A 22305-nucleotide genomic window follows, 5' to 3' on the forward strand; every position below is an offset into this window, starting at 1 on the left:
TGAAAACATGTACATCATTAATCAAAGCTGCTAAAGGAAAATCATACATTTTATTTATGAGAGGAGAAAAGCCGTGGGTGTGTGGGTGTGGCTGGATTTTTTCAGAAAATGAGATATTGTCTTTATCTGGTGAATCTCCTTTATGGGGATGAGCAGAGGGACATTCTGGAAGTGGAAAGTTCCCATCCACAGGACCAGGATGAAGAAAGCTGAAACAGGCCTCAAGTGGGGGACTCCCTACCCTCACTCAGGAACAGCAAAATATTAGAACATGGAACTTTTAGTGAAGTACCTGCGCTCCATTTAGCATTCCTCTCCTGGAGGAGAGGAGTCAGAGATGAGCCTTGGAGACCAAACTGAGCTTCTTCCTTTCAGCCTTTGTCTCAAACTGGCACTTCCTCCCCAACTCTCCTAGCTAGGGAGGGAAGAGAATAATTAAGAGGATAGTTGGAGCAGAGGAATGAAGAACTGCCTTAAACCTGCTTCCTAGCTGACCCAGGAACAGAGATCAGGGAATGAATCTCCTCTCTTGGGTAAGACAAATTAAAAACTTCACTGCCTCCTGATCCTAAGGAAGGTGACTTGCCCCTCTGCTTATGACAGGAATGTAAGAAACAGAGAGAAACTGGAAAGATCCAAGCGAACAGCATTCAACATTGAAAGATACGCAAAATGGGAACTGGCAGATGGTGAGTTTCACCTCTTGCTGCTGTTTTCAATGGGGATATCAAATACTTAACCCACAGGGGCAAATGGCAGATTTCCAACCAGCCTCAGCATCAAGCGTGTTTCTGGCTCCTGATCGCGCAGGGCTCTCCCTCCCTCCAGACGCCAGCGGATAAAAGCAGTGACCCATTTTGCCTGCGTCCTTACATCTGCTAACTCCCGCAAGCACTGGCAGCACAGTTCTGTGCCTCTGGTTTTGTATACATGACTCACCACCAGCTGGCTTGATAGCAGAGACAAGGAAAGAACAAGCACTTGGGGGGGGGGGACAAACCCCAGTTAACAGCATCTGCTTCCAACCTCTCTTTAACGTTCCAGTTGCTTCCTAACCAGGAATTTTCAAAAGTCATTGATGAGGAGCATGTATAGGCTAGCTTCATGTCTCAAATTGGGAAAGTATTATAAAGCTGTGCCAAGTGGTAACTTGAGGTAGCTGTAAGCCTGTCCTATGCATTGTCCCTAGAGGCCTGCATATAATGTGGGATGGAGGAAGTTGGCCGCAACCTGAGAATGCTGCCCCACCTCCAAAAAAATTGCAGTACAAGCTCAGGCCTGGGGAATGAGCTTTAAGGGCTCTGTGGTGTTTGCATCAGAAGAGCTCTCAATCTCTCCAGGTCAAAGAAGACTTCTGAGTTTACCACCACCCTGGAAGTCAAAAACACCCAGTGGAGGGCAAACACTAACCCACCACTGAAGGTTGATGGAGAAGAGAATCTTCTGCAGCCAGCTACTATCCCCCGCCCCAAGCTGTTTGCAGGAAAATAGCCTCTTTGTTGCTGTTGTTTAGTCGTTTAGTCGTGTCCGACTCTTCGTGACCCCATGGACCAGAGCACGCCAGGCACTTACGTCTTCCACTGCCTCCCGCAGTTTGGTCAAACTCATGCTGGTAGCTTCGAGAACACTAGCCAACCATCTTGTCCTCTGTCGTCACCTTCTCCTTGTGCCCTCCATCTTTCCCAACATCAGGGTCTTCTCCAGGGAGTCTTCTCTTCTCATGAGGTGGCCAAAGTACTGGAGCCTCAGCTTCAGGATCTGTCCTTCCAGTGAGCACTCAGGGCTGATTTCCTTAAGAATGGATGTGTTTGATCTTCTTGCAGTCCATGGGACTCTCAAGAGTCTCCTCCAGCACCATAATTCAAAAGAATCAATTCTTCGGCGATCAGCCTCCTTTATGGTCCAGCTCTCACTTCCATACATCACTACTGGGAAAGCCTCTTTAACTCTCCCTATTGAAATCATTGGAAACGTCGTTTCACTGATTATCCTTGGAATAAGAGCACCCAGGCAGGACTTTCTACCTCCCTGCACCCAGCCACAGTTTTCCTAGGTGCAGTCTTTCAAAGCTCCCCATGCGAGGGGCGGGAAAACTGTGGCCCCCAATGTTTCTAGACTCAGACTCCTATCACCCCTAGCCAGCATGGCCAACAGACAGGGATGATGGGAGTTGTAGTGCAACAACATAGGGTGGACCAAGGTTTAGCCACTCCTGCACCCTGCAATTTTGCAAGGGGGTTACTCCGAACAGCTGCAACCAGGAAAACGGTCAGCAAACTTGGATTGGTTCAGAAATTGTCAGGGTACGTTGGCCCATCTCAGATCTTAATGATGTAACATCCACACTACTTTCCAGGCCAAGGTATCCCTGACGAGTTAACAAGTTTGAAAACCTCCAGTCTGCAGAATCCCGAAGAGGTTCCAGGTGGAGTGATCTAACAGTAGACAGGAAGCAGAAAAATGCTGAAAGCGAAAAGAGCACCAGTGGTAGGTACGCTGTAGAAAAGTGAGTCACTGAGCCTTAAGAACATATGACAAGATTACTGGATCAGGAGAGTGACCCACCTGGTCCAGCATCCTGTTCTCACAGCGGCAGCAGACCAGATACCTGTGGAAAGCCTGCAAGCTGGAGATGATCACGGCAGCAACGTAACAGAGATATTGTGCCAAGAGGAAATGATAAGCGGGCCTAGCAAATGAATGCAGTATGGAGAGAAAAACTGGTCAGTCAGTGGAACTTAAGGAAGACTGGAAGCTACCCAGAGAGAATGCATCTCTCAAGTGAGATTAGTCTGCCTCCTACAGCACTGTGCTGATAAATGCTTTCTGCTGGGCGAGTTTGAATTCTGGCGAGAAACAGCATACCAAGTTTAAAAACCCCAGCACACACCAAGTGGGGGACTCTGAAAATTCAGCATGCACAAAGCATTATCCAGGCACACAGGAACAATCCAATCACAATACTCTCAAACTGCATATCCCAATTCCTGCTTCCCCTCTCATTGAGGAAAGAAGTATCCGGATTAATGACAGATGAACAGCTGTGGTTTCAAGGGAGGGGTGGAACTGAAGTTGCCCCAGATTAAGGGATCCTCCTGGAAAACAGCAGCTTTACTAATCAATGGTTTCTTCTGTTTACAGTGTTTATTAACTGAAAGATGAAAGCTAGGAAACTCCTAGGACAAAGCTACAATACGTGAGAGGACTAGCTTGAAGCAAACAATACTATCACATACCCATGGTTCAGAAAAATGCCTCCGTGGGGGAATATGAATGGAAAGCCTCCAAACTGGCAAATCCCTGCAAGCTTGCTCAGTAATGACATCATGCTGGCTGTCATCCACCAACTTTTGTCAAGCCAAAAACTCAGCTTTACATTTTCCAGTCCAAAATATTTACAGTGACATTCGTTTCTTTTTAGCAAGCAACTGAATTCAAGTCTGGAGTGACAATACATAATGTGTTATGGGCGACCAAGGAAGCTTAAATTTTAAAAAAAGCCTGGGCAATGGTAATACGAAATTTATTCACTTGCCTCATGGTGGCCACTTATAAACTCACAGAACAACAATTTCGTCTACATTAAGCAGCGGGACGAATTTTATCAAATCTCTTGTGAGGTATATAGTAAAATCCTCATCTGGCTAGATGTTGGGAATAAATGGATGCCGGCTCTGCACCACAGCGAGTTTAAAAAATGGAATAAGCATCAGCATCCAACTTTAAGGTGACATTTTACAGAAACCACAACATGTCTATTCAAAACGAAGTCTCTAAGCGGGTATAACAGGAACAAGAGAATGATCCCAACTCTGCTTGCCCACGTATATAAAATCGTTTTTTTAATATCAATGCCAGAGCTGTAACTGCTGGGTCCTGTAGTGAGCACACACATATCCAAGCATTGTACGAACTAATATCTTTCACAGTGGTTGTAACTTCTCAAAGACACCATACATGCAAAACAAATCCCAATATTGCTACTCCACTAATGGCATTAACCTTTGCATGAGCCTGTCTACAACCAGCGCCTTCTATTATATTTCAGCTGTACACAAGATAAAGAATTACCGTATTTTTTGCTCTATAAGACTCACTTTTTCCCTCCTAAAAAGTAAGGGGAAATGTGTGTGCATCTTATGGAGCGAATGCAGGCTGCGCAGCTATCCCAGAAGCCAGAACAGCAAGAGGAATTGCTGCTTTCGCTGCGCAGCGATCCCTCTTGCTGTTCTGGCTTCTGAGATTCAGAATATTATTTTTTCTTGTTTTCCTCCTCCAAAATCTAGGTGCGTCTTGTGGTCTGGTGCGTCTTATAGAGCGAAAAATACGGTATACCACTTGACCTACTGAAATGAAAGCCCCAAATAATAGAGAGGGTTGGTGAGCCCCCTTCAGCATGTAAAAGTCCTTGCCTGGGGCTCCCACTGATGGGATTCATTCAATCCCACCCGCTGTGTTTTACATATCTACAAAATCATTGTAATAATTTCTATGAGTCTATAAAGGCACCGTGGATTTTTACGAACTGCTCCAAATTCCATCCTATGTTGAGGCTAGACAAGTCTCCACTAACAGAATCACGGCCTTCTCTTTAACAGACTGGATTTTCTACAATTCTCTTCTTCTATGAGGACCCTGACAGCCTCCTGCCTGCTTTCTACAGCCATTTTTTTATCCAGAGAGAATTTTGGAAACTCTGAGAGAGACCTCTTGACGGCTACTGCTCCTTGTTACCCCCTAGTTTGTTGGTCTGTTTATTTTACTTTAAATTACTTTATTTGGATTGGTTTGTTTTAGCCTATTGCTAATTGTATCAGTAGTACTGGGTGAGCTTTCAATACCAGTAGCACATATTGTAAAAGACATAAATTAATTGTCTTTAAACTGCTTCCAAACAAAATTTGATTTAAGTTAAGTACAGACTCAGATAGATAGATAGTTTTGTTATGTTCTGGTCAGCCAAGGGCAAAAACATCAGAGCCACTGTTTTTCCACTAAGGTGCATGGTTAAAATTAGCTCAGGTGTCAAAAATTTATGTGATGGCTTTCAACACTTCTTCATGTGTGTCACCAGAATAAACCATATTTCAATATACACCGAACAAACTCATTTTATAATAATTCCAAGGAAGTTCAACACTGCTTTTAAACTAGCCACTCCAACCCAAGTCTAGTCACCATTTTTGAAGGTATTTAGATGTGACAAGTTCTGAAATGGGGATGCCACACAGATGGCCTATTTCTGCACAAATCAGATTTGCACACATGGTTCCTGATTCAGCCACTGATCCATGTGTGAATGTCCTTAAATAAATTAAGGCCAGTGGCTACTACTTACAAACAATACCGTGCATTCATACAAAATATGTACCTTTTTGCCCACACTTTAGTTTTTAACTGGATTTTATTGCAAAGGCAGAAAGCAATGCATATATTCCATTACCTGTTATATTTATCAGTGGCAACTATACTGGGGAGGAATGGCATTATTATATCAAGCTCCAATTATTAACTTCTGCTTTGTTTGCATAAAACTACAGCTGTTTTGATTAACAACTCGGTGTGTGTACACAAAGAGAAAGAGAACAAACTTTGCAGGCTTTTAGACTTTTCACTGGGGGGGCAGCAGGAATGACCTCCAGTTTCAGCACCTTTGTTTTAGCAAAGCTACATAGAATCATAGAACTGTAGAGTTGGAGGGGGTCACAAGGGCCATCTAGTCCAACCCCCTGCAGTGCAGGAATCTTTCACCCAATGTGGGGCTCAAACCCACAAGCCTGAGATTAAGGGTCTCATGCTCTACTAACTGAGCTATTCATCACCTCATTTTCCTAAAAACAGAGGGTGAGAGCCAGCATGTTACTGGTTCAATTAAATGGACAGTAAATAGGACTTAGGCTTACAAATTGCATGGCTTTGTCTAGACGTGGATTTAAAGGTATCATCATCTAAGTTAATTAGCATCTGCTAAAAGACAACTTTTATTTTGAACTTGAACTGACTCTACCCACCTGATCCAATCTCAGACCTTCTCGACGGTAAAGAAAGGGTTATTTTAGAAACAAAGATTGATTCATTATTGACATGTGGAAATTAATCGAAAACTAAGTTGGAGTGAACCTCTATAAGCTACAGGGAGGCTAACATTCATTCATTTATCTTTTTTTTTCAATGGTAGAGTTTAAAGGTGCTTTAAAGGTGCTGACCTTTAAAGCCCTAAACTGCCTCGGCCTAGTATACCTCAAGGAGCGTCTCCACCCCCATCATTCAGCCCAGACACTGAGGTCCAGCGCCGAGGGCCTTCTGGCAGTTCTCTCACTGTGAGAAGTGCGGTTACAGGGAACCAGGCAGAAGGCCTTCTCGGTAATGGCGCTCGCCCTCCCATCAGATGTCAAGGACATAAACAACTATCTGGCTTTTAGAAGACATCTGAAAGCAGCCCTGTTTAGGGAAGTTTTTAATGTTTGATGTTTTATTGTGTTTTTAATATTCTGTTGGGAGATGCCCAGGGTGTCTGGGGAGACCCAGCCAGATGGGCGTGGTATAAATAAATAATATATTGGCTGAATACAGCACACACATACATCCCAGGAAATGCACACGGGCCCCATTTGTTAGCCAAAGGACTGCAGGGTCACTGGGAAGTTGGGGCATCTGCCTCCCAAGAAGAGCAATGTGGCAAGGAGGAGACTAGCCTAGTCCCATCTAACATCTATCCAAGCAGTTGCAGTAAGCTTGTTTGTTTCTCCCTTGCCCAGGGACTGCGGAAGTACAGGAAAGGGCCCTCAAGCACAGGCATAGTCAAACTCAGCCCTCCAGATGCTTTGGGACTACAACTCTCATCATCCCTGACCACTGGGCCCTGTTAGCTAGGGATGATGGGAACTGTAGTCCCAAAACATCTGGAGGGCCGAGTTTGCCTATGCTTGCTCAAGCCCTTCCTACAGCCAGCAGAATAATGGCTGCTGGCTGCTGTGTGCATACACACTTTGTTCGTTCCACTGTGTGCTGCCTTTTTTTGTTGTGAGCTGCACTGAGGATCAAAAGGCAGGGTATAAATCTTCAAAAAAGGTAAACAGAAAATCAAGGCCATCAAAACATTAGTGAAGTCTAGGAATTTTCTTATCAGCAATTGCAGAACAGAAGGGCTTGAGAACAAGAATAAACAGCAGTAGCTCTAAGTTAATCATTACCTAATCTATATACTGTGATATAACTTTTGGACACACAGAATGTGGATTCTTGGAGCAGGTTGCGGGACAAGTATTCACCTGCTTGATCTCCATTATTTCAGCTTCAGAAACACCATCCAGCAGTGCAACACTGAGCAAACGTTGAAAACCAAATCAACTGTGCTGATAGTTTTAAAACACAGCAATGAATGTTTCCCCCTCTAACATACCAAGTCTATATCCAGCAGTGTTTTTACACCTGCTGCCTTTGGCTGCGTGATTCAAGACAAACAGCAATTTTACACGTGTGCCATCAGCAGATGTTTACACATGTTAATAGATTCTGCCACCTAAGCCAAGCAAAAATCTGGTGCTACAGCTACTTTTAAAAACAGCCCCAAATTTCTCAATCGTTTGAATAAACGCCATTTGATTATGGAAGAGATTTAAAATTTCATGCTGCTCTTTTCAATTAAGGACGCCCTTGATACCTCTGAACAGGTCCATACTCATTTTCAACAATTACATTCAAAAGTCCTTGATCCAGATTGAAACAGATTCCTCTCTGCAGATACACCTGACTAAATAAACATAAACACTCAAAACACTTACTTTAAGTTAAAATGCGTACTTCAATTTGGTTATATTTATAGTTTCCGTGGGTCAAAATTGAGATAATACAAAATCTAAAGATTGAAATGCTAGCAAATGTAAGCTTTCCTCAGAGTAGCGTTTTGTGGTTTTCATCCAAAATTAAATTGGAATGTTAAAGGGGGAGGGGGAAGTAATCCAATACCGTTCTTCCATTGACAGAAAAACTCTCTGACCCTGCACTGGGGGAGGAAGTAAAGGTAAAGGGACCCCTGACCCTTAGGTCCAGTCGTGACCAACTCTGGGGTTGTGGCGCTCATCTCGCTTTATTGGCTGAGGAAGCCGGCGTACAGCTTCTGGGTCATGTGGCCAGCATGACTAAGCCGCTTCTGGCAAACCAGAGCAGTGCATGGAAATGCCGTTTACCTTCCCGCCGGAGTGGTACCTATTGATCTACTTGCACTTTGGCGTGCTTTCGAACTGCTAGGTTGGCAGGAGCAGGGACCAAGAAACGGGAGCTCACCCCGTCGTGGGGATTCGAACCGCCGACCTTCTGATCGGCAAGTCCTAGGCTCTGTGGTTTAACCCACAGCGCCACCCGCGTCCCTGGGGGAGGAAGTAAATTCTCACAAATTCCTTCTGCATCCCCTCCATACCCCTTAAAATCTGCTCTAGAGGCTTTGAGGACCCTCCAGAGGTGGGTGGGAGGTGGGTGGTTGGAGGGCAGCAAGAGAAAGGGAGAATTCGTGGGAAATCACTTCCCTCTCATTTCTATCCACGGAAGCCTCTGCTTGGTCACAAAGCTTTCATAGAAAGGAAGTCCACTGGATACAACTCATCATGTAGCTAAACTTAAGTAAAATTAGCTACCTGCTTCAGACAGTAGCTTTGCTGGAGTGCTCAACCTCCTCATGTGTAAACAAACTTGCAAAAGGAAGTGGGAGGGCATGTTGGTAAGCCCCTCAAAGCCCATCATCTCCACCAAGTTTAGAGCCCTGTGCATGTCTGAGGCCAAAGGACTGAGGTGGGAATTTCCTGTAGTCATGATTTAGAAACCTAATAATGTGTTTGTTTACACATCAGGGCCAGTGAATTTTTACAAACTAGTACTCCGGAGTCCACATTTACCTGAAATCCTATTCTTCACCAACCAACACTTACAAATTGTGAGTATGACCCAATCAACAAGGGAAAGCAAAATCCCGCAAAATCAGTGGAATATGTACACTTTTAAAACTGCAGACAGCTAAGACCTGGTGAACACTTAAATATCCTCGAACTCCTAGCGATTAACAAGGTCCTCACATTTTACACATGAATGTCCTTCTCCTTTCCCCTTTCCAGGATAACTACGGCGCAGCATTATAATTTCATTGATCCTCTTCATGCTAACCATGGAGTCTGCAACCATAGTTAGCTTCAAAGCACTGGTGCTGAGAAAAGCTGTGCTGTTTGAGAAATTCAGGTTTAAGATGTGGGTGCACAGAACTAGCTACACCGTTATTTTGAACCCAGCCACTGGGCCATTCAGAGAACAAGTGGGGATCCCAGGATTTATTTATCACCCCACTTTTCTCCCAGTGCGGCCCCAAAGTCAGTTCACAACCTGCATTAAAAACATACAGCTATAAAAAAACCATACCAATCAGTTATAATTTTATTCACACACACACACACTCTGAAAAAACTGAATCAAAACAACTTAAAACCTTTTAAAAACACAACAAGAGAAGAATAAAATATACATCACCCACCATTAATGACCGTGCTGCAAAAACCAGTTTGTGGTCAAAGGCCGGCCTAAACAAGCAGAGAGGGGACGAGCCTAGCCTCCTGTGGAAGGCAGTTCCACAGTCTGGGAGTAGCCACCGAAAAGGCCCTCATGTCCTCACTAAACATGTCTGTCAGGTGGCAGGACTGAAAGTCTTCCCAAAGATCTCAAAACCTAAGCTGCCTCATATAGGGTGATATGGTTCTTCAGAAGGCCTAGACCCAAGCCATATAAGGTTCTATAGACAATAACTTTTGATTGTGTGGACCACTCACCACTGGAGCTGTTGTGACAAGGAATTTTGGTTCTCCCTATTTACATTAGTCAACAAAGGTTTATTGTTGTTGATGACGACGACGACGTTATTTAATGGATCTGTCAGGTAGGCTGCCATTTTTCAAACCTGAGAGTTAAGGTATCTATGTTGTGCAAGCAGCTTTCTACTCACACAGTGGGAACTTTCCTCTCCTCTTCCTGCAGTCTGCTCCAGAGGGTCCCCCAACCCTCTGGAACAGATTCTGAGGGTGCCGGGGGGGGGGCGTTGCCAAGGAGAGGAGATGGAAGCTGTGAAACGCTCTCCCCAGAGAGGCTCGCCTGGCTCCTTCATGACATATCTTTTAGGCGCCAGGCAAAAACATTCTTCTTCTCTCAGGCCTTTGGCTAATTAAACAATCTATGGTCTTTTAAACTGTGTGTGGGTTGTTTGTTGCTATGGTATGTATTATTGTGCTTTTATATTGCAAACCATCCTGTGATTCTCGTATGAAAGGCAGTATATACATTTAATAAATAATATTAAGTTTAACTGCACAAGTGGAAATCTGTTGCCAGAGCTAGATACATCCTACAGTGGTGCCTCGCAAGACGAAATTAATTCGTTCCGTGAGTTTTGTCGCCTTGCGATATTTTTCGTCTTGCGAAGCACGGTGTCGGGAAAGTTTTGGAAAAGCTTCAAAAATCACCAAAGTCTTTAAAAACCTCAAAAAAGGCTACCACACCGTGCTCTATGAGTTGCTCCTTGAAGTCAAGTCGCAACTGTATTAACGGTGTTAAGAAAAAGGAAACAAACTTGCAAGACGTTTCCGTCTTGCGATGCAAGCCCATAGGGAAATTTGTCTTGCGAAGCAGCTCAAAAAACAAAAAACCCTTTCGTCTAGCGATTTTTTTGTCTTGTGAGGCATTCGTCTTGCGAGGTACCACTGTATTGTGGTTTGCCCTGTGCTACACTCACGGCAGTATGGCAGGCTTAAAAATGGTAGCTTACATATGCAACCCTAAAATAAGATAAAAATCAGCTCACCTCTAGCTGCTTAAGAGCAAAATGGGAGCCATCCTTCTTCAGGTTCTGAACAATTTCTTCCATGCTATTTGCTGAAAATAAGCTGAAACAGAAAATATATCACACTTCAGTCAAGAGGAGAAATATTTTGTCAAGAGTCAGCAAAATTACAGGGGTTTTTTGGAAGCAATTATAATATTCCCAAGCTATATACCTTATTTACATATTTATAATACTTGGTGGTATTACTGCTATATGTATACCTGAAAGTTGTAGAATACATGTACCATCAGCTAGAGATATACTAAAACAGCCACACCAGGCAGCATGTGAAGCTTTTGACCCTTTCAAGAAAATGTCCTTGGCAAGATTTTTCCCATTTGAAAAGAGATTTTAAGAGATTAAATCACAATCCTTAATGTTTGTGCCAAAGAGGCCACAATAACATATAAAACAATGTACCTCAATCCTAAAGAATTGTTGGCACACCATGTTTTAGCAAGAACTACCTGGGCAGCAATGATTAACATGGTCAAAGTGGTATTCAGATAACACCTTTTTTAGAAAAATCCTCATAGGCATTTCTGGTTTTATGCATGGAAATTATTACTTACACAAGCCATGGTTATCATTCCTTTCTGTCCACTAATCAGTTAAAAAGATTTTGGTAGCACCTGACTTATTCCAGTGTTTTTCTGGAAATTCAAGTAACTGAATCCGGCCTAACAAACCCATGTCACACTTCCACTGGGGAAGGAAGGGGTGTCACACAATTTAACTCATGTTTGCACAGTGATGTTGAATCCTCTCTCCTTCCCTGAGCTTTCCACCCAAGGGAGGGTCCTTCCTCTCTAGCCAAGCTCACTTCCAGTATTAGAGGAAGAACAACAAACTGCAAAGGAAAAGGAGGAGGATGGAGAGGGAGAATTCGGCACACACAGATCCCACCCCTGTGCTCCTCCTGCTTTTGGGATAGCTCTATACATGATAGCAACGGGCCTGTATAGAAAGAAATCTAGTTTCTTTTTGCTATGTGCAGTTTGGCCCTCAGTGAGGAACCACAATTATTTAAGAGCTACTGAATCAAAGGAGCTCCACCACATAAATCTTTTTGCAAAAGAGGTCTATTGGATAAATATTTTTGCAAGAATCTCAACAAAAAGTAACCGAAAGGTTTACTGAACCCAATCCATAGCTCCCGCTAAACATGAATGAATGGTAAGTACCTGTTAATCTTGTCCATGTGCTCGCCAAGCACGAATTCTTTTTCTTGATCAACTTTGCACTGTTACAAAAAGCAGAACACACCAACAACTTTCATATCCGTATACCAAATGCTAAATTGCAGCAAAGCAGCTATTTGCTATTTTCTCTTTTAAAAAAGAAATGCAATAAATGAGCATTTTGAGTTCAAGCGACTTTTCTAAAATTATAGCTAACCTGTTTTTGTTTCTCGGTTTGCTTATTACACTTCAATTTTGATTTTGCATGGTCTCCCATTCAAATTTACAACCAAGCCCTGAACTACTTTATCATTCAGTGCTGCATCCTCAGGTGGGCACAGACTGTAACTAAAACAATGTCCATGATTCCAGAATCCCTTTTAAATGGCTGATGGAACACAAAGCTGTCTCTTTTGTGCTTCTGAAAACGAAGTGTCTCACACATTCTAGCTATGCTTTGAAGATAAAAGTTTATCTACCGTTTTAAAAGCTTATCTACTTTTACACAGTGTGGAGTATAAGAACAGTGCACAAAAGAACAGGATGGCCTGATATAAAGAACAACAGGCCTCAGAAACTCTGGTGCTGCAATGGTAGTGACACTTAAGTAGGCATGGACGTGATCAGCCCTTTGGATGGGAGACTGCTAGGAGCCCATGACATTATAATATACAGCCATACCTTGGTTTTCGAACAGCTTTGTTCTCGAACGTTTTGGCTCCCAAACGCCGCAAACCTGAAAGTGACTGCTGCGTGAGCTTCCGGCAGCCAATCAGAAGCCGTCCTTTGTTTTCCGAACATTTTGGAAGTCGAACGGACTTCCGGAACGGATTGCGTTCGACTTCCAAGGTACGACTGTATGCCCAGATAGCTCAGTTGGTAGAACATGAGACATAATCTCAGGGTTCTGGGTTCACGTTCCACGTTGGGCAGAAAGATTCCTGCATTGAAAGAGGTTGGACTAGATGATCCTTATGGACCCTTATGATTCTATGTTCTGTAGGAGGGGGAATTTTGTCAAATGCAGCATGGCACGTCGTCAGGGTCAGCAAACCTACAAACTAAAGAAGGCCTCTCCTCTGTTTGTGGTAAAAGCTGCTCCTTGTGACATTATTTCAATGTATGAAAGGCGCTCCTTGCCACCCTGCAAATTAACCTTCCCTTCTCTATCTTCAGCAACACGCAGTGCTACTAGAACTATATTTATACACACTTCGATTGAAAGGAACGTCAATTAGGTGACTGGTATTGATTATTCACGGCCAAACAGAGGGGCCCTGCACGGCATGAAGCGTTCAAATTGTGGCTCGTGACAAATGCCTTGAACCTGCTGGCGCTGCAGGGGCCAAGGTTAAGCTACAAACATGTGTTTCAGTTACAACGGCATCAGCTGTGGATCAAAAACTAACGCCTGTCATTTGTATTCTGGTGGCTCCCTGCGCACAGCTTCCACTCCATTAGCGCTCAGCTTGCACATCACTATTCTCTCTCCCAATTTGCTGAAAATTTACTCATTCCAATAATATTCCCATTGTCTGTTGATCAGAGAAGACTGGAACAGAAAGAAGCAGAAAGAAGAAGCCATATTGGAGAAAGAGAATCAACCTTTCATGTGTCCGACTTCTTCGAAGACAGCAAAATTTTAAGCATACAGAGGCAAGAGTTAGACTTCATTCCTTTCCATCTAAGGAAGTACAGTGGTACCTCGCAAGACGAATGCCTCGCAAGACAAAAAACTCACTAGACGAAAGGGTTTTTTGTTTTTTAAGCTGCTTCGCAAGACAATTTTCCCTATGGGCTTGCTTCGCAAGACGGAAACGTCTTGCAAGTTTGTTTCCTTTTTCTTAACACCGTTAATACAGTTGCGACTTGACTTCGAGGAGCAACTCATAGCACGTGGTGTGGTAGCCTTTTTTGAGGTTTTTGAAGATTTTGGTGATTTTTGAAGCTTTTCCAAAACTTTCCCGACACCGTGCTTCGCAAGAGGAAAAAAATCGCAAGACGACAAAACTCGCGGAACGAATTAATTTCGTCTTGCGAGGCACCACTGTACTCTGTGAAACTCATTAGCTTGCATACATTACATCTGTTAAACCAGGGGTCTGCAACCCGCGGCTCCGGAGCCGCATGTGGCTCTTTTACACCTTTTCCGCGGCTCCGGGGCGGATACTAGCGAGGGGAGGAGGCGCATTGTGGGCCCCGACACTCCCCACTGTGGCGGGCGCTGTACCGGCTGTGACGTCGCATGGGGGCGGGGCGGGCGTTAGTCATGCACCGTCCCGACGTCACCTTCCCGCCCACCCGCCCGCCCGCTACATTGTAAGGGGCATGTACGCTGGTCACTGCATTGAAAGGGGGCATGTACGCTGGTCACTGTTTTGAAGGGGAGTGAAGAACACACACACACACAAAAAGGTAACTTGTTAATTTAACGTTTATTTCTATGAGGAGGAGTAATTCTGAGGGGTCAAACAAAGAAATAATAAAAAAGTGACCGAAAAGTTATTTTTATAATGACGAGTTTTGCGGCTCCCAGTTTTTTTTTCTTTGGAAACGGGTCCAAGTGGCTCTTTTTGTCTTAAAGGTTGCAGACCCCTGTGTTAAACAGAAGATTAGCGTCTTACAACACAATCCTAGCCATGTCTACTCAGAAGTAAGCCCCAATTATCATAGAATCGTAAAATTGGAAGGGATCACAAAGGTCCTCTAGTCCAACTCCCTGTAATGCAGGAATCTTTTGCCCAGTGTGGTACTCAAACCCACGGCCTTGAGATTAAGGGTCTCATGCTCTACCAACTGAGCTCTATTACTTCAATGGGACTTTCTCCCAGGTAAGTGTGTATAGGATTGCAGCCACATACATTTTTAAAAGATAACAGGCAAAGCAAGAAAAACTAAAGCAAATCCATAAAGTGTCCCATATAAGAATAACACCAAAGATGTTATTCTAGCAATTACAGCAAGTAATTTTTAGCACTAGCGTTTCTGGAACACTATCAAAACAAAACAAAAATTATGTTCAGTGCTCTGACACCAACAGCTGCTCTAGCTGACAACATTTCAAACAAAAAGTGACCTTGTGAACAGCAACAATCAGGGAGGGGGAGAACTGCAAAGAGAATAGGCCGTAAGTGGGTGCAGTTTATGATCGATTGTCAAACTTGATTTTATAACATGCCACTGAGGTGCTGAGGGGGAAATCAATTAGCAACACTTACAGAGACTCAGTGTCCTGTATGAAGGTTCTCCTTTTCGCAGTCTTCTATTATTGTTAGCTATCCATTTACCTTCTTGTGATACGAATCCAATATATCAGCAACATTTTCCTTCGATGGGGACTTTAATTCCGTCAAATCCTTTTCTAGGGCAGCCATCTGCAAACGAAAATACAATTGCCAAATGCATTATTTCATGAGATGCTGATATAATTTAAATATATTTTCTTGCAAAGAACTTGTGGCTATCAAATGGGGTAGGGCAACCCCCGCTAGCAAGCATATTCTTTTTCCCACTTCTCTCAGCAAAAGTGAAGGTGGCCTTCTTCACAAATACACAACAAGGAGATCAAAAGACTTAAATACAGTGGTGCCCCGCAAGGCGAATGCCTCGCAAGATGGAAAACCCGCTAGACGAAAGGGTTTTCCGTTTTTGAGTTGCTTCACAAGACGATTTTCCCTATGGGCTTGCTTCGCAAGACGAAACGTCTTGCTAGTCTTGCGATTTTTTTCCCGCTTTCCCCCCCTTTTTCTAAGCCGCTAAGCCGCTAATAGCCTTTTAGCAGCTAAGCCGCTAAGCCTTTAATAGCTGCTAAGCCGCTAAACCGCTAATAGGGTTGCTTCGCAAGACGAAAAAACCGCTAGACGAAGAGAATCGCAGAACGGATTCTTTTCGTCTTGCGAGGCACCACTGTATAGTAGCCATGTTCAGATTACCATGTCGCTAATCAACAGGCCAACATGAGTGAGTGCAATCCAGTTTCCATTTATTATCATCTCCTGTTTGAACCAGGAAACTACAATTAACAGCTTCAGAACAAGCCAGGATATTTTTTAAAAGGAAGAACTCTATACAAGGCCACATAACTCTGAAGTCTCAGTGTAGCTTAAGAGTAGGCTGTGCTAAAGTCCACTCAAATAAATAGGCCTTAGTGTGCCTAATTCAGTGTTGCAATGTGTCCTGGAAATTTGTTTTGAGAGCCAGGATACCTCTAGAAGCATTAGCAGGGGAAAGGAGGACTTGTTCTCCTTCTCAGGAAGCGAAAAGATGCCTGAGAAGACCCCCCCCCCCAAATCCAGCAGCCCCAAGCTAGGCCCCAGTGTTCACCTAGGATTACAGCATGGCCAGGTACCTGCTCAGGTAGATTTACCTTCTCTGCTTCTATGAAGTGAGTAGCAATTCCCGCTTTGTGAACATCTTTTCCTTTCAACCTGAATCCGGTCATGGCAAGAAAATATCCCAGCTTCCCTGAAAGCCTTGGCAAGAAGTAGCCTCCACCTACGTCAGGAAAAAGACCTACAATTGAAGAAAGCAAAATTAAAATTAAAATTATGAAGGTGGGAAACTATTCCTCTCATTAAAACATACTGCTGCTCTTTTGTCTTTTCCAAACCTTCCCTAGGCCTTGTAGCTGGTCACTTTCATCTGAAATTAAGATCTCTGCCTCCTTTTTTCACTCACTACCAAAAAACACATTAATGCTCAGTCATTCTGCTACTGCCTGATTTCCATGGCCACTATGCTTCATAGACCTGTGTTTTAATTGGCAAAACTACACCTTTTTATGAATGATGCTGACCCTGGACTTTATGTTTTCTTCTTGTATATATTCCTCACACTGCCCTTTCTTCTTGCAAATGTCTTGGTTCAGACCCTGAATTACCCCTCCATGAATGATCAAAAATTGCCTCTCCTTTCCACCAGGAAAGACCTGTATGTAAGGTCTTTGGAAATCCTGCAGCGGGGTGGGGGGTAGTGATATTATTACAATAAACACATTATATTCCACTTTTCTTCCTCCGTTGACCTTAGAACAGCATACATGGAGGCAGGTCCATCTGAAAGACTGTAACCAAGATCTCCAGCAAACTTCATGCAAAGGCAGGGATTTGAACCCATTCCCCGCTAAAGTCAACAATCTTAACTTGCTACACCCCACTGCTTCTTTATCAAAAGTCTTAAGGTAGCACAATGGAAAACGTTAACATGCAGTCTTTACCTATGGCTGTCTCTGGCATTGCAAAAACCGTCTTCTCTGTAGCAACTCTGAAATGCCCATGAACAGACACACCGACACCCTACCAAAAAGAAAAAGAAAAACGGAAAGGCAGAAGTTATACTAAAAATCTGCAACATACCGGTATGCACACGCATTTACAAACACAAATCAACTGCTTATCAAAGTCTATTTATTCATATACCTCCTTTTCTTCAAAATGGCATACTTGGCTCTCCCCAACCCCTGTATTTTTTAGCTATTGTTTAAAATCCTTATATACTCCATTTTACAGCCCCAAGAGGTGTTCACTGAAGCTTAAAATAATAATAATCTAAACTTAACATTATACCCCAAACTAGTACAAGGACAAAAATCACACAGTATTGATACAGAATCAGAATTAGCCAGGTAGCATCTTCTGCCCCCATCCTTGTTATTTCCAGTTAACAACTTCCTCCAAAATCCCCTGAGGCAAAGGAGTGGCATGATGGAAACAATTCCGCTTTGCTTCCAGCCAACAGCATTCACTGAGCTGTTATCAGCAATCTTGTGAGTTGGTTAGGCCAGGCTGAGAGTTAGCTATGTCGCCAAGTGGAGAGATCGGAACCCGTGTGGAATTAAGATGCAACAACCATGTTGTGATGCAAAGAATACCACCCCCAAAAAAATAATAATTATTGTTTCAATTACAAGAACTACCATCAATGGAATGATTCCAAGCATTTTACATTTTTATGATTGCTCTTCTCCTTTTCCTTGGTAACGTAACTTCACTTGATGGCACTACTTTCCTGTCAAGCAACCTGGGACCATATTAAGCTTGTCCACTTAATATGGCTTTCTCCCTGCTAGTGGAAGTTCAAACCATTTGTCTTCCTGGTGTAGCAAGAGGCTACCTCTAATATGGAGCTACCTTCAAATACACATTTAAAAGCTATTCTTCTCCAAGAACGGGCAGGGCTTCCTGAGAAGCTGGGAGATGTTCCCAGCAGCGGCCTCAACTCCGCCACCACTCAGTTCCTCTGTAACTCCTGGCTGAGCCAGGACTCCACGGAAAACCCTGACCTCACACACTCAACAGACCAACACAGTGAGCTATGAGACTGTTAACTGGCAGCGATGGGACCAACATGCACTATTCCCTCTCCTCGGTGAGCCTTCTGAACGACGCACAGGTCCGCCTAACCCTATGTCCTCCCCTTTGCATTTGAGCCAAATGCCTGCTCCCGCCCAAAACAAATATGGCTGCCAGCAGCTGAGTCAACATCAACTCTCTTTCTTCACCTCTGAGAGAGTGCATGATAGCTCCGTTTTATGAGGGTTGCAAGCTTAAAATTGTTTCATTGTATGCGTTTCAAAATCAACTAAGAAGGTGCCCCTCATTAGGTCAGATATCAAGGAGATACAGTCGTACCTTGGAAGTCAAACAGAATCCGTTCTGGAAGTCCGTTCGACTTCCAAAACATTTGGAAGCCAAAGTGCGGCTTCTGATTGGCTGCAGGAAGCTCCTGCAGCCAATCGGAAGCCATGGAAGCCCCGTCGGATGTTTGGCTTCCAAAAATAGTTTGCAAACCAGAACACTCACTTCCAGGTTTGCGGTGTTCGGGAGCCAAAACGTTCGAGAACCAAGGTACGACTGTACAAACTTTAGAAGTCATCTGAAGACAGCCCTGCATAGTGAAGTTTTTAATGTTTGATGTTTTATTATGTTTCTGTATATGCTGGAAGCCACCCAATGTGTCTGGGGCATCTCAGTCAGATGGGTGGGGTACAAATAATAAAATATAATCAGCACCAGCATCTTCATCAGGTAGCAGATAACAAATATATGCTTTTTAACTACAAGTGCTTATAAAAGAACAGCCAATGGTATGCAACATCTTAAGATCTCACTTCTTTCACGCATGCAGGACAAATGCTTCTGCTAACATGGTGCCTGTTACTAAAAGGTAAGGTAAAGGTCCCCTGGATGGTTAAGTCCAGTCAAAGGCAACTATGGGGTGCGGGGTTCATCTCGCTTTTCAGGCAGAGGGAGCCGGCGTTTGTCCACAGACAGCTTTCCGGGTCATGTGGCCAGCAGGACTAAACCACTTCTGGCATAACGGAACACCGTGACAGAAACCAGAGCGCATGGAAATGCCATTTACCTTCCTGCTGCAGTAATACTTATTTATCTACTTGCACTGCTATGCTTTTGAACTGCTAGGTTGGCAGGAGTTGGAACAGAGCCTGTTACTACTGCCCATGAAGCATCATTTAAAAAGGAGAGTTGTGCTTTGGAAATACTGGGTTTCAAATCAATCTACATAAAATAGTAATAATTAAACCAATCAACGCTGCTTGAAGTTTTTATCTAGAGAAGCCAACACATAGGCTGCGCCGGCCTTTTCTATCTATTTCCTGACATCTGTCAGTAAGTTAAAGTGGCTCTTGAGGAACAGCCTCAAGAGCGAAGCATCTGCAGAGACATTCGCTTCCCCTGGCACCAGCACACACCACCTCCACTGGGCTGCCAGAGCCCATGGTGATTATGACCTTCAAAATACAATAAAAGGCTAATTAATTCACTTACGCTGTTCCCTTGCAGTGCATCTCTGTGGGAAAACCAGATTATTTGAAGATATGGGTTCCCTTACTTCAAGGCTGCTACATAAATGAACCCCTTTAGCAGGCAATCAAGTCTCCAGATGCGCATCATGTGAACAGCAGAAGGATGGTGAGGTTTACTATGGCTAAATAGAAGGCAATTCTGGTAAGGATAAGCGGTCTTAAATACGTACACATTTCTATCTATATATGGCCAGGAACAAGAAATGAACCACAAATGCATGATCAAACCAACTATTTGATGAAAGCTAATTTAAAGAGAGAGCCAGTGTGGTGTAGTGGTTAAGAGCGGTAGTCTCGTAATCTGGGGAACCGGGTTCGCATCTCCGCTCCTCCACATGCAGCTGCTGGGTGACCTTGGGCCAGTCACACTTCTTTGAAGTCTCTCAGCCCCACTCACCTCACAGAGTGTTTGTTGTGGGGGAGGAAGGGAAAGGAGAATGTTAGCCGCTTTGAGACTCCTTAAAGGGAGTGAAAGGCGGGATATCAAATCCAAACTCTTCTTCTTCTTCTTCTTAAAGAAAAAAGAGTGTGCTCTGCTGTGAGATTAAGAGCAATTAAGCATCCATAACTGGAGTCCGACTTAATGTAAAGACACATGAAGAAGTACCTCTGTCTTGACAACAAAGGTCTGAACAAGGTTCGATTGTGATTTTTTTACTTGCCAGCATCACCGTATCACATATCGAAACAGGGACCAGCTCCTGCATCAGACCCAGATGCAAACTCTGTCGCCATAGTATTCTGGCAATACCATTTCAGGAGGACCTGATAATGTTATCCACAGAATCAAGAGTTTCAATATGATATATGCTAACATCTGCCAAAAATAGGGTCCCTGCCCCCAGGATCCAAAGCCCAAGGCTGGCCAGCATTGCTACTGGCCACCTTCCTCCTCTCCAGTGAGCTTGGGATCTGCTGCTTCTGCTACTGCTGCATATTAGGAGTGCAGGAAGGGGACTGGAAGCAGTCGCCGGGCTGCCTAGCAATCTGCAACTGAAGCCACCGAACTGAAGCCACCTGGCCTCTTCCCCATGCTCCTCTCTTCCCACCGCTGGGCCAGTTTTTCAACCCATTTGGCTGTAGCAGCAGCATGAGGTGGAAAGGGGCAGGTCTTAGGAACACGCCTACTCAAGGAGGGAGATTTCCATTTAATGCTCTTTGAAGATGCTCCGAAAGGAGGCTCTGAAAACTCACTGCGATCACACACACACACACACACCGCTTCTCCTTGCATCTGAAAAGCAGGGATGATTGCAAAAGCCCTTTATATGCAGCAGGAGGGCTACACGCCCCATTTCAACCTCCAATGTTGCACAGGGAACAAGGCTGCTGCTGCTGCCATTGCCATCACAAAAAGCAAGAAAGAGGCCCACATTTCAAAATACAGCCTTCTTTCTGGCATCCCTCAGCAGAAGCTTCAGAACCCCACAAGGGATTTTGATAGGTTGATGGAAAAACACACCTATAAATTATGTGATATCATAAAGATTAAATGTGATGGATAAGGGACTTGCCTTGCCCATCAGTCTGTGGTGGCCTGTGGGGTAGGAGCTAACAGTTCCCCACTCCTGGGTTAGTGGTGGTGGGGCAATGAGAGAAGGGGCACACCTCCTAGAAATACAATATAGGTTCAATGACTGATGTATTGTTTTGTCTGCAAGTCAGTTCCAGCACCTGCCAGACTCAGCATTCGGGCAAAAAGACGTTTGTACTTTGTGCTGGATTCCTACTTGTGAAAGATGCCAACAAATATGTCTCTCATTGACATCTGGTGGGAAGCAGACTGCAACACAAACTGAGAAAAATCTCAAATCGTTCCATTCAGGCTGCGCTGGGAACTGTCATTTGCTAGGACTTTTGTAAATGTCAGGGGTAACGTGCAGGACACAATGAATCAGGCGAAAATGGGAATGTGCCAAGAAGCGACGGGTTTATGGGTTTAGACTAATGCAATGTAACGGAACAGGGAGGGAGCTGTGGGTATTGCTCCATGCTCTAATCCCCCCAAAAGTCAATGACTTGCTACACAACTGCTTTTCCAATCTGATGCATAACAGGGAGCAACCCATGCCTTATCAGCTGAGTGTCAAAAGTTCAATTCCCCTAGTGAATGGCCTGGGATCACCTGGCGCTGCGCAGTATTGATGAAACTAAACATATGAGGACTTCTCATTAGCCCCTTGGATGTGAGGGAGCCTCTTATCAGGAATAGCTGTGATTAAGAAATGCTTGAAAAATTATCTTGGGTTCCCATAAACTGTATTGGGCTAGATTATCTAACACGGCATAAGGCAGCTTCATAGGTTCAAAAGGGGAGGAGCGGTAACAGCGAGTGGCAGAAACCACAATTGCATAGATTCATAGAATTGTGGAGTTGGAAGGGACCCTGAGGATCATCTAGTCCAACCCCCTGCCATGAAGAAATATGCAGTTGTCCCAAACGG

At 44.0% G+C, this 22305-nt stretch overlaps 1 protein-coding gene across 3 annotated transcripts in view; it reads right to left on the minus strand.

Annotated features, from left to right (window-relative positions):
* HIBCH (3-hydroxyisobutyryl-CoA hydrolase) overlaps positions 1 to 22305 on the minus strand; it is a 62820-nt gene that overhangs the window by 11168 nt on the left and 29347 nt on the right. For all 3 annotated transcript variants that reach the window (XM_028750450.2, XM_028750446.2, XM_028750456.2), the window contains exons 7-11: positions 17252 to 17330; positions 16403 to 16548; positions 15324 to 15410; positions 12040 to 12098; positions 10835 to 10916 (exon numbers count right to left, since the gene is read on the minus strand). In XM_028750450.2, the coding sequence (XP_028606283.2) occupies positions 10835 to 10916; positions 12040 to 12098; positions 15324 to 15410; positions 16403 to 16548; positions 17252 to 17330 (453 nt within the window). The remainder of the gene's footprint in view (positions 1 to 10834; positions 10917 to 12039; positions 12099 to 15323; positions 15411 to 16402; positions 16549 to 17251; positions 17331 to 22305) is intronic.

Source organism: Podarcis muralis, chromosome 1 (assembly GCF_964188315.1).
Source record: "Podarcis muralis chromosome 1, rPodMur119.hap1.1, whole genome shotgun sequence".
NCBI lineage: Eukaryota > Metazoa > Chordata > Lepidosauria > Squamata > Lacertidae > Podarcis > Podarcis muralis.